We start from the raw sequence: 23,057 nt of genomic DNA, 5'->3' as shown, positions 1-23,057 counted from the left end.
CTGAAAGGGGTCTAGAATTTGAAGGGATCTAAAAATCAACTGAAGTCACCTCTAAAATATCCCCAGGTGACACTATTATTCTCAAGAACCCAAATATACTAAGAGTTCAAAGAGCAAACTGTTATCCTTGATTGCCGCAGTAAGAAGCTACGGATGTTGGGGACGGAAGAGTAGAGAGGGAGGCTGAAGGAGCAGGAGGCAGGGGAGCCACTGGCGACCTTTGTGTAAGACTGCATTGGCTGGCTTATTTCCTGCCATCGACTCCTTGGAGAGGTGCTGGTGACTTTCTGCCAAACACTCCACCTCAGCAAAACGAGTGTTAAGGGCCATAGATGGGTGAGAGGGGTCTTCTGACATGTTCAGGTAAGCTGCTCTTCGAAGCTGCTCCTCGATCACCAAGGCTTGCTCCAAGAGCTGCACGGGAGGGAAAAGAGGGGTTGGACTAATTGCCACTTTCTCACTGACGGGCCTCTCAGGTGAACTTGCGGCTCCTCAGCACTACCCCTTCCCCACGTTGGATCACGGCACACCATCTCCTCCCCATTAGAGGCCCACACTTTTACAATTCCTTATTCTTTAGAACCTCATAGAGAAGTAATAAAAACTCAACTTAGAAAAATAAAATAAAGTTGGGTGGTAGTGGTGCATGCATTCAAGAGGCAGAGGCACGTGGATCTCTGTGAGTTCAAGGCCAGCCTTGTCTACAGAGTGAGTTCCAGGACAACCAGGGCTATTAGAAAGAGAAACCCTGTCATGAACTATCAAAAACCAAAAAAGAAAAAAATAAAACCATAGGTAATCCCCCTGCTAGAGAAAATGTTAACTTTTTGAGAATTTTCTTCCAATATCTTCCTATGTATACATCTTTTACAGCAGTTAAGTCATATATTGATGACCATGCACATTTAAGTTATATACCAGGCACTTCCTTTGCTCCTCAAAACCATAGGATGACTAGTTTCACTTTCAATATTTTGTTGTTGTTCTTTGACAATGGGTGGTGTTGGCGGCACACACCTTTAATCCCAGCAATTGGGAAACAGGCAGATGGAGCTCTGTGAGTTCAAGGCTAGCCTAGTCTGCAGCAGAGCTAGTTAGAAGGCAGACAGGACTACAAAGAGAAACCCTGCCTAAAAAAAAAGTTTGCTCTCTGACAGGGTTTCAGGTAGACTAGGGTAGCCTTAAACTCACTAGATAGCCTAGGATGACTGCACTCCTGATCCTCTTAGCTCTACTCCCCGAGTGCTAGGGTTACAGGAATGTGCACCATTTCTGGTTTGAGGGGACAAGAGGTCAATGAAACAGAATACTGCTGTGTTGCCCAGACTGGTCTTGAAATTGCAACCCTGGGGCTGGAGAAATGGCACAGCACTGAAGAGGGCTTGCTAGACAATCACAAGAGCTGGAGTTCAGATCTCAGCCCTAGGGTAATAAGCATGTGGCCCGAGCTCTCAGATAGGGAAGATCACTGGAACTTGCTGGCCCCAAGTTCAGGTAGAGACTGTCTCAAAGTAAGAGGGCAGTGTGAGAGAGCATCAGATGCCTGTGCTAGATGCTGGGACACTTGGAGGCACACAAACACATTACAAGTAAGTAAATCTTAAATTGCCTCTCAAATACCTGGGAGCAGATGGGCCTGCAGGCAAAAACCAGTACCACCACTACCACACCTTCCAAAAATAGCTTTGTTTTTTGAGGCAGGGTCTCGTTCTGTAGCTCTGGGTAGCCCTAGAACTCACTTGCAAATCAGGCTGGCCTCAAACTGGCCACGATCCATTCTCCCAGGTGCTGGGACTAAGGAAAAAATAGTTTTGTGGCACAGTAATCTATCCTATAAAGATAGGAACTGTACCAATCAGGTTATCTGGATCTCAGAAACAAACAAACAGCAAAGTTTCATAAACCCAAGACTGGCCATGAATTCATGATGTAGCAGATGACAACCTTACATTGGCTACCCTGGAACTCACAGAATTACACCTGCTTCTGCCTGAGAATTTTTTTTTTTTTTTTTTTTTTTTTTGAGATAGTGTTTCTCTGTAGCTTTGTGGCCTGTCCTGGAACTAGCTCTTGTAGACCAGGCTGGCCTCAAACTCACAGAGATCTGTCTACCTCTGCCTCCTGAGTGCTGGGATTAAAGGCATGTGCCACCATCGCCTAGTGAATGTTAGTTCTTAAATTACAAAACGTATCCATTGTTTGAATGTTCTTTCCCTAGTACTGAAGATCAAGCTCATGGCCCAGTAAAGTGCTATGTGACTAAGCTACATCCATACCCAGCCTTATATACTGTTTTGCTGTTGCTGCTGTCAAGCAGGTTGGTTTTTATTGTTTTATTTTGTTTAGAAGGCAGGGTTCCTCCCACTTTAGCCTCCTAAGCACTAGAATTACAGGCAGGAGCTCCCAACATGCTGTTCCTGTTGGTTCTTACACAGACCCACTAGGGATAAAGGATGTTATAAGAATGAGCCTGTTTACATATGACTTGTGTTAGTCAAGATGTACGAATTTATGCCCAAATAGACATCTACTTCTAGTCTATATACCACACCAACTCACTCCCCCACCTCAGGTTATAAGCATTCCAAATGTTTAGTCTTGCCTTTTATTTAGGAAGGGTTGTTTAAGATAGATCCAACTGTGACCAAACTTAGCTAAGACTCAAACTTAGCTAAGGATAACACTAAACTCCTGATTCTCCTACCTCCACCATCTAAATACTGAGATGACAAGCATGCATCGCTGTAGGTTTTTTTTTTTTTTTTTTTTTTTTTTTTATTTTTGAGACAGGGTTTCTCCTTAGCTTTTTGGTTCCTGTCCTGGAACTATCTCTTGTAGACCAGGCTGGCCTTGAACTCACAGAGACACACACACACACACACACACACACACACCCCACCCCACCCCCGCCTCTGCCTCCAGAGTGCTGGGATTAAAGCCGTGCACCACCACCGCCCGGCTCCGCTGTACATCTTTTTAAATTGTCTTAGTTTGCCCTGTACTTAAACTCCTGCCTCAAATTCCTGAGTACTAGCTAGGTGGCAGGCATGTGTCAACACCCCTAACTACTGCCACTCTTTTCAAACTCAAGTGATGTCCACAGTAGCGGGCAGTACTGCTATGCAGGTGACTGATGTCCCTCAATGTGCCTCACACTGAGGATGTAGGCAGTGGTAAGGAAGGTGGCTGAAGGGTGTCAATTGTGAGAAATGCTAAGCAGCTCTCCTCAAACTGAACATCTCTCTGATCTCACAGGAGCACCTCTCTCACTGACTCAAGGTCAGTCAGCTACTTTTGGGTCTTACTATGTACACCAGACTCAGCACTCACCAGTGCTCATGGCAAGCTTTGGTATAGCCCAAGAGTTAAGAATTAAGTTTTGTTATAGATAAATGGCTGTGGGGAAATTAAAAAATAAGAATACATGCTTTCTTTTGAAAATTACCTGTAATTCCCACCTCAGCATCCACAAGTAGAATTGGAACTAACTATGTGTCCCTATTCCCACTGCTTTCAATGCCAAAGCTGTGGATTCACAACAGAAGCCATTAGGCCCACTAAGCATTACTCGCTCTCTCTGCCCTTTCCTCTCTCCCTCTATTTTTTTAGTTTTCCAAGACAGGGTTTCTCTGTGTCTTGTAACTTGCTTTGTAGATCAGACTGGCCTCAAACTCACAGGGATTCACCTGCCTCTGCCTCCTGAGTGCTGGGATTAAAGGTGTGTGCCACCACTACCCAGCTCTCTCTGGCACTTTAACAGAAAAGTTTTGCTAACCCCACAGTAAATCACAAAGTCCAGAAACCCTTTGATGTTGTTTTCTTCCCTTTAACCGTCACATGTCCACAGTCAGCATCACAGGTCAAGCTCTTAATATCTCATAACTATATAATTACAATCTTGTCAATGTTTTCATTTCCCTTGGTCCTATCCAAAGACCTTCAATGGTTGCCTATGAACTAGAGGAATAAAATCCATACTGTTTCTGGTACAAAGACCCACTGGCCTTCTGGTATGATGCCTACTGTCCTCTAATCCTAACCTCTTTCTAACCTATCTCCCACCACTACTCAACGCAAATCTGTAAGTCCCTCTGTTCCTACCCAATAATCTCTATTATATATATATATATATATCAAAACTTTTATAGTCATTCATGAACTACCTCCCCAACTGCCCTGTAGAACTTCCTTAGGGCATTAAGTAGCCTCTTCCCCCTAACACACAATGTCATCTATGTGAAACTAAATGCTGGAAAAACAAACACATTGCTTATCTCTTCTTATGTCTCTGTGCAACTCATTGCTTAGTATATAACACCTAAAGGCATACAATTATTAGTATAATTTTTTTTCTTTCAAGATTAATTTATCACATATACAGTGTTCTGCATACAGGAATTCCTGCATGCCAGAAGAGGGCACTAGATCTCAATTATAGATGGTTGTGAGCCACCCCGTGGTTGCTGGGAATTGAACTCAGGACCTCTTAAGCCCTGAGCCACCTCTTCAGGCCTAATAAACATTTTCTTTTCCCTCAAATACACTCAACTTAGGAGAACTGCATCTTATTTCCATGGTATGCTATTTGATATCTACATACAAGATATACCAATAAATAGTTGCTAAATATTTGAATGAGGCTGTCTTAGTGGAATATTGAAAACAGGGTTCACCCTGTATCTTCTCTTTGCACTCAGCTTTCCGTTTGTCCATACAGAAAAAGAGACCCCAGTCTATCCACAGCCCTACTTCCTCAGGGATCCAATTCAATCCCTTCCTAACTTTGCTGAACCCCTGAACCTATAGAATTCGGCACCAAACCCACTGAACTAGTCTGTGTCACTCATTAGGTACAGCTACAACTCTTGTACAAATCAATAACTTCAACTCTGTATATGTCTCCTTTGTTGGTTTTTGTTTGAGGCAGGGTCTGTGTAACATTGGTTGGCCTGGATAAAGCTCGCTATGTTGACTAGGTTGGCATCAAACTCACAGAGACCTGCATGTCTCACTCAGCCTCCAAGTCTATATATCTTGATCCCTGTGTCAAGTCATGACTACAAAAAGACAAACTATAGGGCTGGGAAGACGGCTAGGTTAAAAGCACTGGCTGCTCCTACAGAAAACCCAGTGCAGTTACCAGCAAGGACAGGGTGGTCACTACCTTCTGTCAATCCCAGGGGATTTGATGCCCTCTTCTAACCTCTGTAGACATCAGGCACAGAAACAGTACACAAACATGTACAGACAAAACATGCATACACATAACATAAAAAGTATCCTGGAGCGGGGGTGGCACAAGTGGTTGAATGAATGGACCTTACAGAACCTTCAGTCTCACTTGTCCCATCCTGCTCACCTTGAATCTTCGAGCTAGAAATTTATTCTTGATCTCTAGAAAATTGCCACGGTTCATTTCACCCTTGAAAGGCTCATTGAGGATGGCATACCGTGGGTCATTCTGGATATCCTGCCATCGGGCATAGCCATGGCTAGTGGAAAAGTGCTCAGGAAAAACAAAGGAAATAAGAGCCTCAAGCTAAAGCCTTAAGATCCCTGCACCTAGACACAGTCTTGACTCAGGCAAGGATACTTTATAATGCCAGCTAGCAGCCAGTAGTCATGTCGGCGGTGCCAGATCTCGTAGGTCTTCTTAGTGACCGTGGCTGCACGCTCCTCATTCTGCCAAAGCGAGTGCAACTCTGAGAAGGAATTGAGGAAGGTTAGAGAGTGGAGAAGAAGGCAAACACCTGTGAGAATTAAAACCATTGAGGTGTGCAAGAAAGGTGGAGCGCACTATCGTCCATATACTAAGTCCCAAGGCAGCCAGGGCTACATCGTGAAACCCTGTTCCAAAAAACACGAAGACAAAAGCAAACAAACAGTTATTCTTGTCCTGTCCTCCCCATCCATCTTGGTATGGTCTAGTTCTAGCTCCCTAACACAGAACCAAGAGGTGTTCATAGCATGTCCCCACCACACACTGACTTCACCTCAGGTCCCCGTTCCCATACCAGTAAAACCCCCATCTGCGATGTTGAACATGAAGCGCTGTTTGACATTTTTCTTCTGCTTCTCATCACTGAGATCCTTAGGGGTTTCTCCATTCTGAAGCATTACCTCCTTTTTCTCTTCTTCCTCTTTCTTCTCTTCTACAGGATACCACAAAGGCAAATGTCAGGACTACAGCCCTTGTATGCTGTATCTGTCTACCTCCACCTCCACACTCAGGTCTCCCAGACCCAGAAGAAGTGTCACCAGCCAGTTCTCTTACAAGTCATTTACCTTAGAATAAAATGTCTATAGTAATAGGTAATGAGGTGAGGGTGGGTTACGATTTTGTTTCTGGTTTTAGTACAAATTTAGTCCAAGTAATAATCAGCTTCTCAGAGGTTAAGATGGCTCAAAGGATAAGAGCACTGGCTGCTCTTCCAGAGGTCCTGAGTTCAATTCCCAGCAAACACATGGTGGCTCCGAATCACCTATAGTGAGATCTGGTGCCCTCTTCTGGCCTGCAGTCATACATGCAGGCAGAACTGTATACATAATAAACAAACATTATATACATAATAAAAAATAAATAAGAAAAAAATCAGCTTCTCTACACACTGACCTTTGTCTTCCACCACGATAGGGGTCAGGTCTATTGCAGACTTTTCCTCCACCTTCTCAGCCTCAGCAGAGCCTAAAGAAGAAGGCACTGAGAACACCCTAAAGAAAGACAACTCCACTCTGACCCCCATAAAACTTGGACAGTGTTACACATCTATACTGCTATAAATAGAGTTTCAAAGATGTCAGAGGCTGGGGATAATTTAGAAGCAAGGGTCAAGGGTCCCAGGTCTATCACTTCTTCCTGATACTCCAAAAACTTAGAAAAGTCTGGAACTACACAGCAACCTGGAGTGCTTGTAAACATATATATAAATATGTATACCTTTGGGCTCCGTCTCCATAGGCTCCTCTGTTCTCTCCTTCACCTCTGCCTTCTCCACTTTTTCCTCTCCTTCAAGAGGCTCAGCAGGGGCCTTATCATCCTCGGAGGCAGGGGCAGGGGCGGAGGCAGGGGCAGGGGCAGGGGCAGCAGGCTGTGCACACTTCAAAGGAACAGAAGACGGAAGGTGAAGCAAATGGGCCTGAATCTCAAGAGCCATCTGACGTTAGCAGAGCATCCAGTCACCCCATCTCTCACCTCCACAGTCACCTCAGGGGCTGTAGATTTCGCCTCCTTTTCCCCTTCTGCGTTCTCTTCTTCCTTAAGGCTATTTTCCTCTATTTTTATCCCATCCTCTGCAGACCAACAGAAGACAGTCAATTAGGGAGGTCTCAGGATCAGAGGTCAGGCTGTTTGTCTCTTTCTAAATTGTCCTCTCGTGCCTTTAAGAGCCAGCCCTATTCTTAGGACAGCCCTCCTAAACTGAGAGGGAAATTGCTGTGTGTCCGGCCAGACTACCCTGTTAAGACTGAGCACAGGGGAGCAGAAAAAGGCACAGGACAAAGTTTTTAAAAAAGGACAGAAATGACATAACAGGCCGACTTACCAGCAGGTGGCGCAGGTGCAGGAGTATTGGGTTGTGTGTCCCCTGGTGTGGAAGGTGTAGGAGTCTTTGGAGAGGGTGATCCTGGCTGCGACATTTTCTTGTTTTCCTCTACTTCAGCCAGTTCGGGCATGCTCCAGCGCCCATTCACGTGTTCAAACTCCTGCACCTATAGCAAAGGATGGCAAATTAAAGACTCCTTCCAGCTGCAGATTACTTTCCTATTGGCCCCCAATTTCTCTAGAAATCCTTAAAAATGAAAACAGGCTTGGCACTTACCTTCTTGCGAATCAAGGACATGACACCAATTCTAGTAAGAACGTGCTGCCGAGACAGGCCTTCACGGGGGACACCATCGGCAAAGGTTTCCGCCCCATCTGCCCCAGGCTCACATAAATGCCGCATGAAGAGTGACACGTAAGCCCTGTAGGAAGTCAAACAGAGAGCCCATCAGACACTGGGGGGCCATAAACATGGCTCCATCTCAAGGTAAGGCCCTGTAATGTCCTGGAATGCTGATCTCCAGATCCACACTATAACCCAAAGTCTCTTTCAGGGAAGCCAGGAACACAACTCTCATGAATAACAGCTTTACTTAGCAACACCCCTTTCCTTGCACAACATGGGTTAGACCCTGGCTCCAACTGGTATGCCCAGCCCTCAACTTACTTAAATTCTTTCTCTGACTTGCCTCGAAGATCTCTCACAAGCCACTGAGTGGTAAAAGCATCCTGAGGTGGCATGCCATATCGCATAATTGCATTAAGAAATGCTTTTCGCTGACGAGCATTAAAACCAAGTACCTAAGGAAAAAGAACCACCATAAGAGAAAGCAAGCCTCTTCCCACCAAAGACCCACTGAATGACATTCTCTCACCCCCTTTCATCCCACTAAAGGATCTACGGTACTTACTTCAATATTTCCACCAACACGAGCCAGCAGAGGAGGTAATGGTTTATCTTTGTCATTCCGCAGGCCCTTGCGACTGGGCCTGCGGGGAGCTGTAAGCAGAAACGATGGATGAGTGACACTGATGACATAAACACTTGCAACAGCTACAGAACTGGCAAGATGGCACCACTCTCACCTTCTGATCGTTCATCAAAGTCTTCATCACCTTCCTCTGAGGCCACTGAGTAATCGGACTGGTTGTCGGACTGGTCGTCCTGCCAATCTGGAGGGAGAGAGGGCAGATGAGCGGGGCCCACTGCTCTAGTAGAACGGCCCGTGGGTGGGGGGCGGGGCCGGCCACACACACCTCGGTCCTCCTGTGAGCCATCATTGTAGTTGACCTGTTTACGGATTCTTTTTCCTTTGCCCAGATTTCGGGCTAGATCTTCTTGCTGCTGCTCATAATGGTGCCGCAGCAATTTCTCCCAGTAGTCAGGATCCACACTTTCTTCCTGTTTTATGATTTCCCGTTCTACCTCCTCTTCCTCCTGGGGCAGAGGGAGGGCCAGGACTCAGGGGTGCTGAAGTCAGCACCACCAGCTACCCCTAGTCCTCAGAGTTCCCATTCTGATAGCTCCTTTGCATGGCTGGATTTGTAAACCCTCGGTGTGCCTGCTTGGACCTAAAAACTTGGAAGAAATTTAACAGACAGGAGAGAGCTCCTCAAAGGTTATGTGTAGATTAGCAGTTAGCCTGATTAAAGAAAAATGTGAGAAGGAGAACTATTCTGACGAGACAAAAGACACTGTGCAGCTTCTATCCCTTCCTACTGGCAACATCCAAAAGCAGGAGAACAAAGAGAGGAAGGTTACACCTTAGCTGGCAGGATGGAGACTTCCAAACACTGCAAGAGATCTTCAAGGCACAAACAGACCAGAAAACAATCTGGTCTTAATTAACCACATAAAAGTATCAACGGTTTGAGAAATTTAAAAAACAAAAAAACAAAGTCGCGCGCATGCACATACACACACTTCCTCACATGCATATATACAGAAACACACTTAAGTACCTTCTAAAGCTCACCAGATTGTTTTTGTTTTGTTTTGTTCTGTGAGCAGGGTTTCTCTGTGTAGTCCTGGCTGGCCTTCACTCATAGTCATCTCTGTACCTCTACCTCCTGAGTGCTGGGGATTAAAGGCTTGTGCCACAACTGCCCAGCTTGGCTCTCTACGTCTTATTACCCAAGTTACTTTCCCCCTTAGACACTTCAGAAATACTGATTAAATACAAATCCTGGGCTGAGGATACTTGCTTAGCAAACACAAGGCCCTAGGTGTGACCCCAGCAATGCATAAGTCATGCAGAGCAGTATGTGCCTCTAATACTAGCCTTTGAGAAATCAGAGTTCAAGATCAACTTCAACTACATAGTGAATTCAAAGCCAGCTTGGAATATATGAGACCATGTCTCAAAGAAAAAAGCAAAACCCAAGTCCCTCAAGACAGAGTAAAACCATTATTCATAGCCTAAGTACAAAGAACCTAAATGTCAGAGTTGACCCTGGGACGCATATGGAAGGAGAGAACCAACTCTTGCAACTTGTCTCTGTCCTACACACACACACACACAAACTCTCTCTCTCTCTCTCATATAAATGTACAAAGAAATAACCTAAATCCCTATGCAACTAAATTATAGAATAGGGTGGTCATCCATAATGAAAGAAAACAAAATCTAAGAATATAAAACTGAAATACCCAAAAATCATAACTGCCTTTAAAATTTTTATTTTCAAATTTTTAATTTTATGTATATCCTTTGGCTGCATGTAAGTCTGTGTGCCATAATCACACCTGGAACCCAAGGAGACTAGAAGACAGCATCAGAGCCTGGGTAAGACAGATAGATAGACACACACACACATGTACATATGTATACATACAACACACATACCCATATGTATATATATGTATGCACACAACACACACCCATATGTACATATATATATCACGGACGCATGCACACACGCGCAGTCAAAGTGAAAACAATTGTCCCAGAAGAGAACTAAACAGGACAGGGTGGAAGAGATATTTTTTTCTTTTAAAATTTGAGCCACGTTGCTCAATGGCTTGGATAAGCAGTCCGTGGTGTGACTGAAAAGTGGTGGAATCTCCATGGAATAGAGACCTAATGGGAAGAAGTCAGATCACTGAAAGCATGTACTTGAACGAGACATTAAGACAACAGCCTTTTCTCTTTTGGATCCCCCCCTTTTCTTCTTCTTTTTGGTTTTTTGAGACAGGGTTTCTCTGCGAAACAGTCCTGACTGTCCTGGAACTAACTCTTGTAGACAAGGCTGTCCTCAAACTCACAGGACCCACCTACCTCTGCCTCCTGAGTGCTGGGATTAAAGGTGTGTGCCACCACCGCCCACCTTTCTGCTTTTCCCTACCCTCGAGCAGTTTCTTCAGTGCAGCCACCCTGCTAGGATAGACCCGTTGCCCATAAGCAACAGTACCTACTATCCACTAAAGCTGCTGAAATGTGGAAGACAAAATAAGCTTTCTTAAACTCCTCTTCCCTTCCAATCTGACTTTTGAGATACACTCTAACTTTGTAGTGCTGAGATGCCAACTCCCTACTAGACCAGGATGGCCTTGAACTGAAGAGATGTTTGTTTCTGCCTCTTGAATGCTAGGGGTTAAGGGCATGTGCCACCGCTGCCCGGCAATAATATTTATGTATTAAATTGATCACCACACACCTATAATCTCAGCACTCAGGAATCTGAGGCAGAAGAATTGAGCCTGAGGCCAGCCAGGAATTGAATTTCAGGTCAGAGTGGGCTATATAATGAGGCCTGGCCGTCAAAATAAAATTTTATGCCTAATAGTACAAGTCTTAGCCAATACAGAAGCTGAGGCAAGAGAACCAAAAGTTCAAGGCCAGTTTGGGCAACAACTTATTGAGGGGCTAGGGATATAGCTTGGTTGGTAAAGTGCTTGCCTTGAATGCACCAATTCTTAGACTCAATTCTCAGCACCATATACAACCAGGTGTGATGACAGATGCCTATAATCCCAGCACTTGGGAGGCAGAGGCAAAGGGGTCAGAAGTTCAACATCATCCCTGGCTGCCTAAATTCTATCTTGGGCTACACAAGACCCTGCCTCAGGAGGACAGTGGTAGTGCACACCTTTAATCCCAGCATTTGGGAGGCAGAGACAGGCAGATCTTTATGAGTTTGAGGCCAGGCTGGTCTACAGCCAGTATGAGTTCTAGGACAGCTAGGGCTACAGTGAAACCCTGTCTCAAAAAAAACAAACAACCCTGTTGTGGGAGGTCCTTCCGCTCCTCCAGTCTATAGCCGCTGAGATACCAGCCCATTGGGGCGTGGTCTCTCTCCCTTTAAAAAAGCGGCCACTTCCCTCTCCTCTCTCTCTCTCTTCACTTCCTGCTCCACCCCTTCCTGGTTGCGCAGAGGGCTGTTGTCTGGGACGGAGATCTGTAAGTTTTTTCCCCTTTAAATAAATATCACCCTATTAATCATAATTCCAAACTGGTGTGGCATTGTTTCTGACGTACGCCTTCACAACCCTGTCCCCAGAAATATTTTTAAAGTACATAGTACTATGTATAATGAATATACATAATAAAAAATTTAAAAGAAGGGACTGGAGAAATGACTCAGCAGTTAAAAGCAATGGCTGTTCTTCAAGAGGTCCTGAGTTCAATTCCCAGCAACCACATAGTGGCTCACAACCATCTGTAATGAGATCTGGTGCCCTCTTCTGGCCTGCAGGCATATATAAAGACAGAACACTGAATACATAATAAATAAATAAATCTTTTAAAAATATTAGAAGAAAACAAAAAGTCTTTTAGTATGGTATATAACTCAGTATATAACTGCTTAGCCCCAGGTTCCATCTTCAACAAGCCCATCAAAACAGTCTAAAAAGAAATACCCAGGTGTGATAGTTGATGCCTTTAACCAACACCTGGAGGCAGAGGCAGGCACTCTGTGAATTCCAGGCCAGAGCTACATAATGGGACCCTGTCTCCAAAACAACAACAACAAAAAAAAAAAACCAGAAAAAGGAAAATAAAAATAATGAACAGAACACATATACTTGCATATATGTATATAAGTATCCTTGCATATACTTGCATAGGTCACCCCCTAACACGTGCTCTGCTAGGCAATTTCACTCTCTGCCACTGAAAGGAGTAAGATTTCCTATCAAAAAGCAGTTTTTGGTTGAATTTACTGCTGATTTATATAAAATTTCCCCACCGGTTACACATAAACCATGACTAGAAGCAATATCCCAAGAACAAGCTGGAAAGAAAGCACAGTGCGCAGTGCTTTTTCATGAGGGCAGAGGTCATAGTCAACCCCAGCACCACATGAACAGGACACAGCAGTTGCACACCTGGCACAGGTCCATCATCCCAGCACTTAGAAGGTGGAGGCAGGAGGATCATCCTTGACTACATGATGAGTTCCAGGATAGCCTGAGATATATGGGACCATGTGGTTAACATGTGTAATCTTACATTTGGGAGGCTAAGGTAAAAAGGCCATGAGTTCAAGACCAGGCTGGGCTACACAGGGAGATCCTGTCTCGAAAAAAAAAAAAAAATAGCCATAGTAAAACTGGGAAGCAGTGGCACACACCTTTAATCCCAGCACTTGGAAGGCAGAGGCAGGTGGATCTCTGTAAGTTTGAGGCTAGCCTGGTCTACAGAGTTCCAGGAAAGGCTCCAAGAATAGCCAGGGCTATTTGTTGCAGAGAAAGCCTGTCTCAAGGGTGGGAGGGTGAACAACCCAAAACTAACATATCAGGCAGAACTGATCTTAGTTCTATAAAAATCACAAAAAAAAAACCAAAACAAAACAAAACAAAAAAAAACCCACAATAATCCTGCTAATCAAGATCTGATAGACAGGGGTAGGGCTATGAGTCAGATGGACAGAAAGCTAGCCTAGTATGCAAGATGCAAGAAGCTTTGGGTTCAATCTCCATCACCACACACACAAGGCCTGGTGGCCCATGCATGGAGGCAGGTTATTTTCAGTACATAGGAAGGTCAGGCCAGTCAGGATACCCAAGACCCTGCCTCTAAGATAAAATAAACAACACATACACAAAATATTAATAATAATAAAAATTCTGCCAGATAATCAGACATGATATGGTAGCCAGCACATGACTATAATGCCAGCTCCTGGGAGGTAGATGCAGGAGGATCAGGAATTCAAAATCAGTTTAAGCTATAGAGTTCAAAGTCAGTCTAGGTTTCAGCTAAAATAACACCCAAGCCTGTAATCGTAGCAGCTGGGAGGTGTATGGAGGAGGAACAAACAGCAAGACTTTGTTTAAAAAACAAAGGGGAAAAACGCTATACTACCAGAATGCAGCAAGAGCGTTATTCTGATGAGAAAGCATGGTAAAGACATCAAAAACCCAGGCCAACTTAACCCTGAGCCAAGTGGTTTAAAAGAGAACCAGCAAAGAAATCAGCATTTTAAAATTACTTAAAGGATGAAATATATTACAAAAACTCCACACATTCTCTTTTGGGAGTTTTTACTTCTTAGTGTAAGACCAAGGAGGAAAAAGGAAAAACAAAAAGAATTCTTACTTTGAGAAAACAGCTACCTAATAAAGTATGTATCTCATCTGCTTTTTCCAAGGTAGCACTCCAAGATTTATGTGGAGAATAAGCTACATAAAAGAAAGACTCTAGGAGAGCACATAATGGCTATGTGAAATCTGACTGTGGAGTTCCCAATAGTCAAGGCGAAGATGATAATGGAAACTGAGCAGGTGACATTCTTTTCTGTTGTTTCAAGTACCATCCTGATCTCAATTCCAATTTTTAGACCAATAACCAAGAACAGCATTGCCTTGGACTCATACTCACCCCCATTTCTTCTTCCCGTACCACATACTGGGCCACTTTAAATGAACTCAAATATTCATTCATGCCCTGCAATTCTGTGTCTTCGGTCTCATCCTGGTTGCGATCCAGCAGTCGTTCAATGGCCTTATCATCATAATGGATAACACTGCTATCTTCTCCCTCTTTGTTGTCTCCTCCTATGAAGAACCAGGGGGCCACAACCCTAAAGTCAGTTCAGGTGCTGCAGAAGAAAAACAGCTCCCAGCCAGGCTGTGGTGGTGTACGCCTTTAATCCCAACATTCGGGAGGCAGAGGCAAGCAGATCTCTGTGAATTCAAGGCCAGCCTGGTCTACAAAGTGAGTTCCAGGACACGCTCCAAAGCTACACAAAGAAACTCTATTTTGAAAAACCAAAAGAAAAAGGAAGGAAGGAAAAGAAAAAAGAAAAACCAGTTCCCTGTGGCACGATTAATAAAAAACCAGAGACAGAAATTGGGGTTCAACCTGAAGACCAGAAAAGTAATACAGTCAGACACTGGCTCTTACCTCTACTTCAGTCTGAAATGGCGATCCTGCCTTCATGGTTCTCAGAATGAGACTGAGACTGAGAACTGTCTCCTCCCGTTTTGTAATCCTCTCTAATTCTGGAATTAAGGGTATGCACCACTATCTCCTGGTTTCTATGGCAACTAGTGTGGCTACTTGGATTAAAGGTGTATGTCATTGCTGCCTGTAAGACTGGCCAGTGTAGCTGTTTTACTTTTCTGATCCTCAGGCAAACTTTAGTTATTATAATACAAATGAACTGCTACTACAGTTCCCATGGGACCCTTGCTATCAAAAGTACTTCTCTACCCTCTAGAAAGCCAAGTTCCACTTAAAATTTAAGATCCTGATCAGCTCACCTCCATCTGTGGCTTCATCCTTGAATAGTTCCTCAGTGCCAAATTTGAGGATGTCATCAAGCTCCTGTTTGGACATTGAGCCAGTCTTGGAGCCTAGCCCAGGCCGCACCACTAAATGTGTCAGCATCATCTTCTTCTTTGCCACCTGCGTGATGCGCTCCTCCACTGAAGCACGAGTCACAAAGCGGTAGATCATCACCTTCTTATTTTGCCCAATACGGTGGGCTCTACTAAAGGCCTGGATTTGATCAAACAAAACCAGCAATCTTATGTCCTACCGTCTTTCACAGAATTCAGAAACGATACTAGTCAGAAGCTGAAGCTAGTCTTCACATAACATTTCTTTTTGCACCTCTCCCTCCGGATACCACACATCACCCAAAAGAGGACTATAACTAATCCCAATTCTCAGATAATGACATTCAAAAAAAAAAAAAAAAAAGGAAAAAAAAAGAAACTAAGAAAAAAGTCAAAGTCAAGTATTAAATTTCAAATAACAGAACATTTCCTGGAGGGTAGGTAAGGGCTGCTGGGACCTCCTAGAGTTTCTCTACTCACCTGAATGTCATTATGGGGGTTCCAGTCAGAATCATATATGATAACTGTGTCAGCAGTGGCCAGATTGATCCCAAGGCCTCCAGCTCGAGTGGAGAGCAAGAAGCAGAACTGTTGAGCACCCGGTGCTAAGAAACAGAAAACACTATGAGTTCTCTCCTGAATTACAACAAATAAGTAGAGAAGGAAGGTAAGAAAAAGCCTGTAAAAAACACCAAACGATTGTCATAAACAAGGTACCCTGAAGGATACTGAAATCAGCATCAAAATCTATAGTCAAAATGACATTAGCATAAAAATTATCTGCTGTAATTTATTTATAATCAGCTGGAAAGGAGTAACACCATACAACAGGGCTCACACAGGAGATTTACTGGAAGAGGAGTGAGAAGAGACAGAGAGGAGGCAGAGAAGGGAGCAAAGAAGAAATAACTGACCAGAAATCCAAGCACTAATATCATAAAGGAAGGGGTGGGGGATGAAAAGTCAGTTAAGAGGTTTCCTATCTAACCATGGTGTAAAGAGTAGGATCTAGGGGCTGGAGAGATGGCTCAGTGGTTAAGAGCACTGACTGCTCTTCCAGAGGTCCTGAGTTCAATTCCCAGCAACCACATGGTGGCTCACAGCCATCTGTAATGAGATCTGGTGCCCTCTTCTGGTCTGTAGGCATACATGCAGACAGAATACTGTATATTTAATAAATAAATAAATCTTTAAAAAAAAAAAAAAAAGAGTAGGATCTACCCTTGGATCTCAGTGTGCACCTGGGACTGGATCCTCAAACAGAAAAAGAACATTAAGAGAAAAACTGGTGACACTCAGGATCTATAGTTCTTTGACAGTATTACTCAATGTATAGATTACAGTTAAGTGTCACCATACTTTAAGTAGTGCTGGGAATGGAATCCAGGGCCTCATGAAGGTTAGGCAAACATTCTAACAATTGAGTTACATCCCCAAACAGCCCCTCCCACCTCTGTTTTGTGTGCATTTGTGTGCCAGTATATGTGAGTGTACTCTTCAGCACCTACATAGAGGTCAGAGGACAAAGCTAGTTGTCCCCTTCCACTATGTGACTCCTAGACATAGAAACTCAGGTAAACAAGCTTGGCACCTTTATCTACTGAATCATCTCACTGGCCTTTTATAAAAGTATTTTTAAATTACACTTATTTTGTATATATACATGCATGTGCACATATGTATAGTCAGAGGACATCTTGCAGAAGTTGGTTCTTTCTACCATGGGGTACCAGGATAGAAATCAGAGAGACATGCTTGGTAGCAAGTACCTTCGCCTGCTAGCCATCTCACTGGCCCTTTTCCCCCACTTCTAGACAGGGCTTATATACTACATGTAGCCCAGATATCCTTGAATTATTTTTAAATATTTTTACTATTATTTATTTATTTATATACTTGTTTGTTTACTTTTGGTTTTTGAGACAAGATTTCTCTGTAGCTTTGCAGCCTGTCCTAGAACTAGCACTCGTAGACCAGGTTGGCCTCGAACTGCCTGTCCAGATCTGCCTGTCTCTGCCTCCTGAGTACTAGGATTAAAGGGTGCACCACCATTGCCCAGCTATTTTTTTATATACATGTTTTCCCTTTGTATGTCTGTGTACAGCATATGTGCACTGCTTGGAGAAACCACAAAAGGATGCTGAATGCCCCGAAACTGGAGTTAGAGAGTTGTGAGCTGCCACATGGGTGCTGAGAAATCAAACCCAGGTCTTCTGGAAGAACAGCCAATGCTCTTTATCAAGTGCTGAGATTACATGCATATGCCACCAAGCACTGGAAGTTGTTATTATTAAGAGCAGCAGGTTAATTCTGTATTGTTTTATAACTTTTAAGTCTAAAATATTTTAAATAACCAGGACAGCCAAAGACCCTGTCTCAAAAAATAAAAATTAAAGTTTGGGAAAGGGGTAGTTGCATCTACTGTGATAGACAAGTCTACCACATATTTGAGCTTCAACAAATCTGACCCTTGGGGCTAGAGATAAAGAGTACTCTCTGCTCTCACAGAGGACCTAGGTTCAGTTCTTATCAGGTAGCTCATAACTCCAGACACCTCTTCAGGCACCTGTACATACACACTACACATACAGACAAGTAGGTACATAAACATATACATAAATAAAAATAAATTGAAAAATAAAACTAATCTATCCCTTCATTCAGTCTTGGGATATAATTAATAGAGAAAAGACTCCAAGGGGAAGGTAAGAAAATAGAGCTAATCCAATTCTTTCTTCAAAAGCTTTCCTCCTCCATATCAATTGACCAAGACCCAAAAGAACTACTGAGAAAACAGGTGCACAAGAATAAGCTGGCTCCACAGTTAGAAGAACTGGCTGTTCTCCCAGAGGATCTGGGTTCAATCCCAGCATCCACATGGCAGTTCACAAACAGCTATTAACTCCAGTTCAAGGGGATCCAATGCCTTCTTCTGGCCTCTACAGGTTCTACATACCTGTGGTACACAGAAACACATGCAGATAAAACACCCACACACAAAATAAAATCTTAAAAAGGCCAGTGAGATGGCTCAGCAGGCAAAGATGCTTTGATATCTGTGTTCAATTCCAAGGACTCATATGGTAGAAGGGGAGAAGCAATTCCTGTAAGTTTTCCTGTACTCCCACATCTGTGCCATGGTACACAAGTGTGCAGACGCAGTTGTAAGCGCACATGCATGCATGTACACATTACAGAAAATAAAGTGATCACTCCAGAGATACAAGAAAAATGATTGAGACTGGAGGGTACATGCCTTTAATCCTAGCACTTAGTTAAAGGCAGGTTTATCTCTGCATTTGAGTCCAGCCTGGTCTACAGAGTTTCAGACCAGCAAAGGATACATAGTAAGACTCTGTTGCTCTTACAGAGAGAGGACTTGGGTTCAATTCCCAGCACCGAGATGGTAGCTCACAACTGTCTGTAACTCCAGTACCTAGGCACACACATGGTGTACATACTTACATGCAGGCAAAACACTCACACACAAAAAGTAATCTCTGTTGTTTTTGGAGGAGGTTCTGAGAGAAAGGATTTCGACATAATCTACCTGTTTTGAAACTATGTAAACCACCTGGCCTGGTACTCAAGAGATCTGCCTCCCGGGTGCTGGAATTAAAGGCATGTGCCACCACCACTCAGCAAACATATATGGTGGCACATGCCTTTATTCCCAGCACTTGGGAGGCAGAGGCAGGCAGATCTCTGTGAGGTCAAGGCCAGCCTGGTCTACAAGAGCTAGTTTCAGTACAGGCTCCAAAGCTACAGAGAAACCCTGTCTCAAAAAGCCAAAAAAAAAAGAAAGAAAGAAAGAAAGAAAAAGAAAAAGAAAGAAGAAAGTTAGGAAGAAAAGAAGAAGGGAGGCGAAGAAAAAGAAGAAAATAGTTGCTTGGAAATAAGCCATTCCTCTCTTACCATTGAAGCGATCAATCGCCTCCTGACGCATATTCCCAGTGATCCCACCATCAATGCGTTCATATTTATAACCTTCATGTTCTAAAAAATCCTCTAACAAGTCCAACATCTTGGTCATCTGTAAAAGGAACAGCTGAATTAATTATAGAGCTGGTAGGTGATAATCCCTCTTCTCAGTCACTAGGGCTGTCCCACCACTGTCTCTGCACTTCTAGTTGGGCCCACATACCTGGGAAAAGATGAGTACACGATGCCCTCCCTCCTTAAGGTTCTTAAGCATCTTCTGTAGCAGCAACAATTTCCCAGACGCTCTGATTAGGGCACTACCATCATACATGCCATTAGGCATCTTAGGGGCTTCCTGATGATAGAAGCAAAGGAAAGTACATTGAAAGAAAGCTCACAAGGAGGAGTTAGCAATCGAGGGAAAACAAAGAGGTGGTTCATCTTACCATTGCCGCCACAGGGAAGAGGTAAGGGTGGTTGCAGCACTTCTTAAGATCCATTACCACATTCAGTAAGGACACCTGGTTGCCACCACCTCGAGCATTAAGTGCTTCAAAATTCCGCGTGAGAATATACTTGTAGTACTTTCTATATGAACAAGACGCAAGGACAGGTTGGACTCAAGGCTTTAAATGACTGCTGCAACCCAACAGCCTGAGCTCATCTTTCAGCACTCCTCCCTGTGGGGCTAAGTAACAAGCACTAGCCACACCATCATCATGTTAGACACAGGAAGGTATAACTAAGAACTACAAATGCCAGCTCCCAGGAATCAGGTTTCTTCAGGCCCTGCTTGCTCCTGTCACCAGATGCCTAGAAGCTACATGGGAGAAACCCTTGGCAAAATGGCAGCGTCTAACTGGATTACAAGACTGAATTTGGGCTTCCACACTTCACACTCACTTCTGCATAGGGCTCAGCTCCACGCGCACAATCAGTTCTGTCTTGGATGGCATATTCTTGAATACATCAGCTTTGAGCCGCCGCAACATGTGAGGCCCCAGCATGTCATGTAGTTTTTTAATCTGGTCCTCTTTAGCAATGTCAGCAAACTCCTCCAAGAAGCCTTCCAAATTGCTTCAGAAAAAGAAAAAAAAATAGTTATCGGTGAGAGAGAAACGAAGAAATGAAAATAATAGAGGAGATGGGCACCAAGAAGAATTGAAGCAGAACCATGGACTGACTATGATAAACACACTTACTGGAATCTCTCAGGGGTGAGAAAGTTGAGCAGATGAAACAATTCCTCCAGATTGTTTTGTAATGGAGTCCCAGTTAGCAACAGCTTGTGCTGTAGCGAGTAACCATTCAAAACTCGGAAGAACTGGTGAAGAGAGATGAAATCAAGAAATCAGGGTACCAATATACCTCGACAAAATCCCAAGCTGTCTTACTGTTCAGTGAAATGAGTCAGCCCACGGCCAGCCACAATCTTAAAGGCCTGGCCACAGAAGTGCTACCACAGGTAAGGAAGGAAACAAAGACCATTTTTCCTTTCTTCTTTACTTAGGTTTTGTTCAAAGAGATGATGCTCCCAAAGACTAAATCTGGAGACTATCACCTCCCTACCTACTTACCTTAGATTGATTATTCTTCAGACGATGGGCTTCATCCACAATGAGGCAGGCCCAATCAATAGAACCTAAGATGGCCATATCAATGGTGATCAATTCATACGAGGTCAATAAAACATGAAATTTCACAGATGCTTCTTTCTGCAAAAGATGAGTTGGTTATTCATTACTGTCCACTCCTTCAGTGTCAGCACATCCAGGGACAGGTGAGCTTTCCCTGGTCCCAGAGCTATTGTTTTTTGCCTTACTCAGAGATCAGGTGAGGCAGCAAACTAAGCCCAAAGCACTGAATCCCTCTCACACACTACCCTCTTCCTCCCCCACTGAAATACCTTCATTCGGGAGGCCTTCTTGCCACCACGAATGGCATTGTCTTCAAAGGAAAACTCATTCTCCCTGATGATAGCACGGCTGTCCTTGTCACCCACATAGGTTACCACATACATATCAGGAGCCCACATCTCAAACTCTCGCTCCCAGTTGATGATGGTAGAAAGAGGAGCACTAACTAAGAAGGGGCCTTTGGAATGACCCTAGGAGGAAGAAAGCAGGCAGAATCAGAACTAAGAGAACCATCATCCTAAACCCCAGACTCACACCTCTCCCTGACCCTCAGTGAAACTGAGGCCTAACACCTGCACCACTGCCCCCACCCATCATTCTCATTACAAAAGATATCTGATCCTCTTTTCCAAAAAGCAACGGCTCACCTTGACCTTTAAAGTCACACTCTTCCACCAAGACTTTCCCTACCACTAAGTCCAACCACAATTCTGTTTACCTCAAAACGCATGCATTCCCCATTCCCCAGGACAGCAGATATACTAAGTCTACCATGGCTCCATTCCCATAATATTTCCACCATAGGATCTAGAGAGATGGTTCACTGGTTAAGAATACTGGCTGCTCTTGCAGAGGACCCCTGTTCAGATCCCAGGACCCACATGATGGCTCACAGTCTGTAACTCCAGCTTTAAGAGATCTGACAATCCTCTTCTGGCCTCCACAGGCACTGCACACAGGTGGTGTACAGACATGAATGAGTGAAATGAAATTCATGCCCTGGCAATGCTGAACTTGTCCATATTGGGTTTCATGGTCTAAGTTGATAAGGGCGACTGACCAGGTCTCTTCCTCAAGAGGGCACCAGATCTCATTACAGATGGTTGTAAGCCATCATGTTGTTGCTGGGAATTGAACTCAGGACCTTTGGAAGAGCAGGCAGTGCTCTTAACTGCTGAGCCATCTCTCCAGCACAGATATACTAAAGGTACAACACCCACGCAAATAAAATTTTTTTTAAAAAATGTTAAGGAAAAAATTTTCCATTGCAGACCTATATCTTCTTATCCCTGAGCAGTGTTCAAAGTCAGACTCCCTTCTTCCCTTCCTCTCTCTCCTCAAAGTACAAGAAAAGAATACAGCCACAAAATCCCCACACTAAAAACTAACATCTCTGCTGTCCTCACCTCCTTGTAGAGGGAGTAGAGAAAGACTGCTGTCTGCACAGTCTTCCCAAGGCCCATCTCATCAGCCAAGATGGTATCAGTGCCCTGAGCCCATGAGAAGCGGAGCCAATTTAAGCCTTCCATTTGGTAGGGGTGCAGGGTTCCACCTGTGGCATCCAGGTACTCCGGCTGTCGCTCATACTTCACTGTCGGCTGCAGGACGAGAGAGAAGACAAGAGCTGGTAAAGAATTCCCTTTTTCCCATAAGACAGCAGCTACTTCCTCCTTTACATGGCCTCACTAGATATTTTTTCCCCAAGAGCTAAAAGAAAAACAACAACAGCAACAAAAACCCTTAATGAAGCCAGGCATGGTAGCACCTGCCTGTACTCTAGTACTTCGGAGGCTGAGACATAAGAACTGGGTTCAAGCCAAATGGTGGTGGCGCTTGCCTTTAAATCCCAGCACTCAGAAGGCAGAGGTAGGCGGATCTCTGTCAGTTGAAGGCCAGCCTGGTCTGCCAGAGCTAGTACCAGGACAGGCTCCAAAGCTACAGAGAAACCCTGTCTCAATAATAATAAGAATTTTTTTAAATTTTGAAAAATCGCCGGGCGGTGGTGGCGCACACCTTTAATCCCAGCACTCAAGAGGCAGAGGTAGGCGGATCTCTGTCAGTTAGAGTCCAGCCTGGTCTACAAGAGCTAGTTCCAGGACAGTCTCCAAAGCTACAGAGAAACCCTGTCTTGAAAAACAAAAACTAACAACAAAAATTAAATATACAGTTTTTT

General features: G+C 44.0%; 1 protein-coding gene and 1 non-coding gene across 8 annotated transcripts in view; both read right to left on the bottom strand.

Annotated features, from left to right (window-relative positions):
* The window catches only part of Chd4 (chromodomain helicase DNA binding protein 4), a 36,782-nt gene that overhangs the window by 1,451 nt on the left and 12,274 nt on the right, over positions 1–23,057 (bottom strand). For 3 of the 7 annotated variants that reach the window (XM_026788056.1, XM_026788060.1, XM_026788059.1), the window contains exons 15-38: positions 22,291–22,482; positions 21,154–21,354; positions 20,825–20,962; positions 20,450–20,571; positions 20,151–20,324; positions 19,694–19,835; positions 19,471–19,602; positions 19,242–19,359; positions 15,807–15,931; positions 15,249–15,486; positions 14,365–14,540; positions 8,798–8,978; positions 8,627–8,713; positions 8,452–8,540; positions 8,208–8,341; positions 7,818–7,962; positions 7,542–7,707; positions 7,193–7,290; positions 6,938–7,097; positions 6,614–6,685; positions 6,015–6,152; positions 5,594–5,702; positions 5,360–5,492; positions 216–414 (exon numbers count right to left, since the gene is read on the bottom strand). In XM_026788056.1, the coding sequence (XP_026643857.1) occupies positions 216–414; positions 5,360–5,492; positions 5,594–5,702; positions 6,015–6,152; positions 6,614–6,685; positions 6,938–7,097; positions 7,193–7,290; positions 7,542–7,707; positions 7,818–7,962; positions 8,208–8,341; positions 8,452–8,540; positions 8,627–8,713; positions 8,798–8,978; positions 14,365–14,540; positions 15,249–15,486; positions 15,807–15,931; positions 19,242–19,359; positions 19,471–19,602; positions 19,694–19,835; positions 20,151–20,324; positions 20,450–20,571; positions 20,825–20,962; positions 21,154–21,354; positions 22,291–22,482 (3,469 nt within the window). Of the gene's footprint in view, positions 1–215; positions 415–5,359; positions 5,493–5,593; positions 5,703–6,014; positions 6,153–6,613; positions 6,686–6,937; positions 7,098–7,192; positions 7,291–7,541; positions 7,708–7,817; positions 7,963–8,207; positions 8,342–8,451; positions 8,541–8,626; positions 8,979–14,364; positions 14,541–15,248; positions 15,487–15,806; positions 15,932–19,241; positions 19,360–19,470; positions 19,603–19,693; positions 19,836–20,150; positions 20,325–20,449; positions 20,572–20,824; positions 20,963–21,153; positions 21,355–22,290; positions 22,483–23,057 lie in introns of all 7 variants that reach the window. The other 4 variants (XM_005365229.2, XM_005365231.2, XM_026788058.1 and 1 more) reach the window with 3 other exon arrangements.
* LOC113458071 lies at positions 7,363–7,498 on the bottom strand. Its single transcript, XR_003378508.1, has one exon.

Source organism: Microtus ochrogaster, unplaced genomic scaffold (assembly GCF_000317375.1).
Source record: "Microtus ochrogaster isolate Prairie Vole_2 unplaced genomic scaffold, MicOch1.0 UNK1, whole genome shotgun sequence".
NCBI classification, from domain to species: domain Eukaryota; kingdom Metazoa; phylum Chordata; class Mammalia; order Rodentia; family Cricetidae; genus Microtus; species Microtus ochrogaster.
This window is presented reverse-complemented; position numbering and strand designations above follow the sequence as displayed.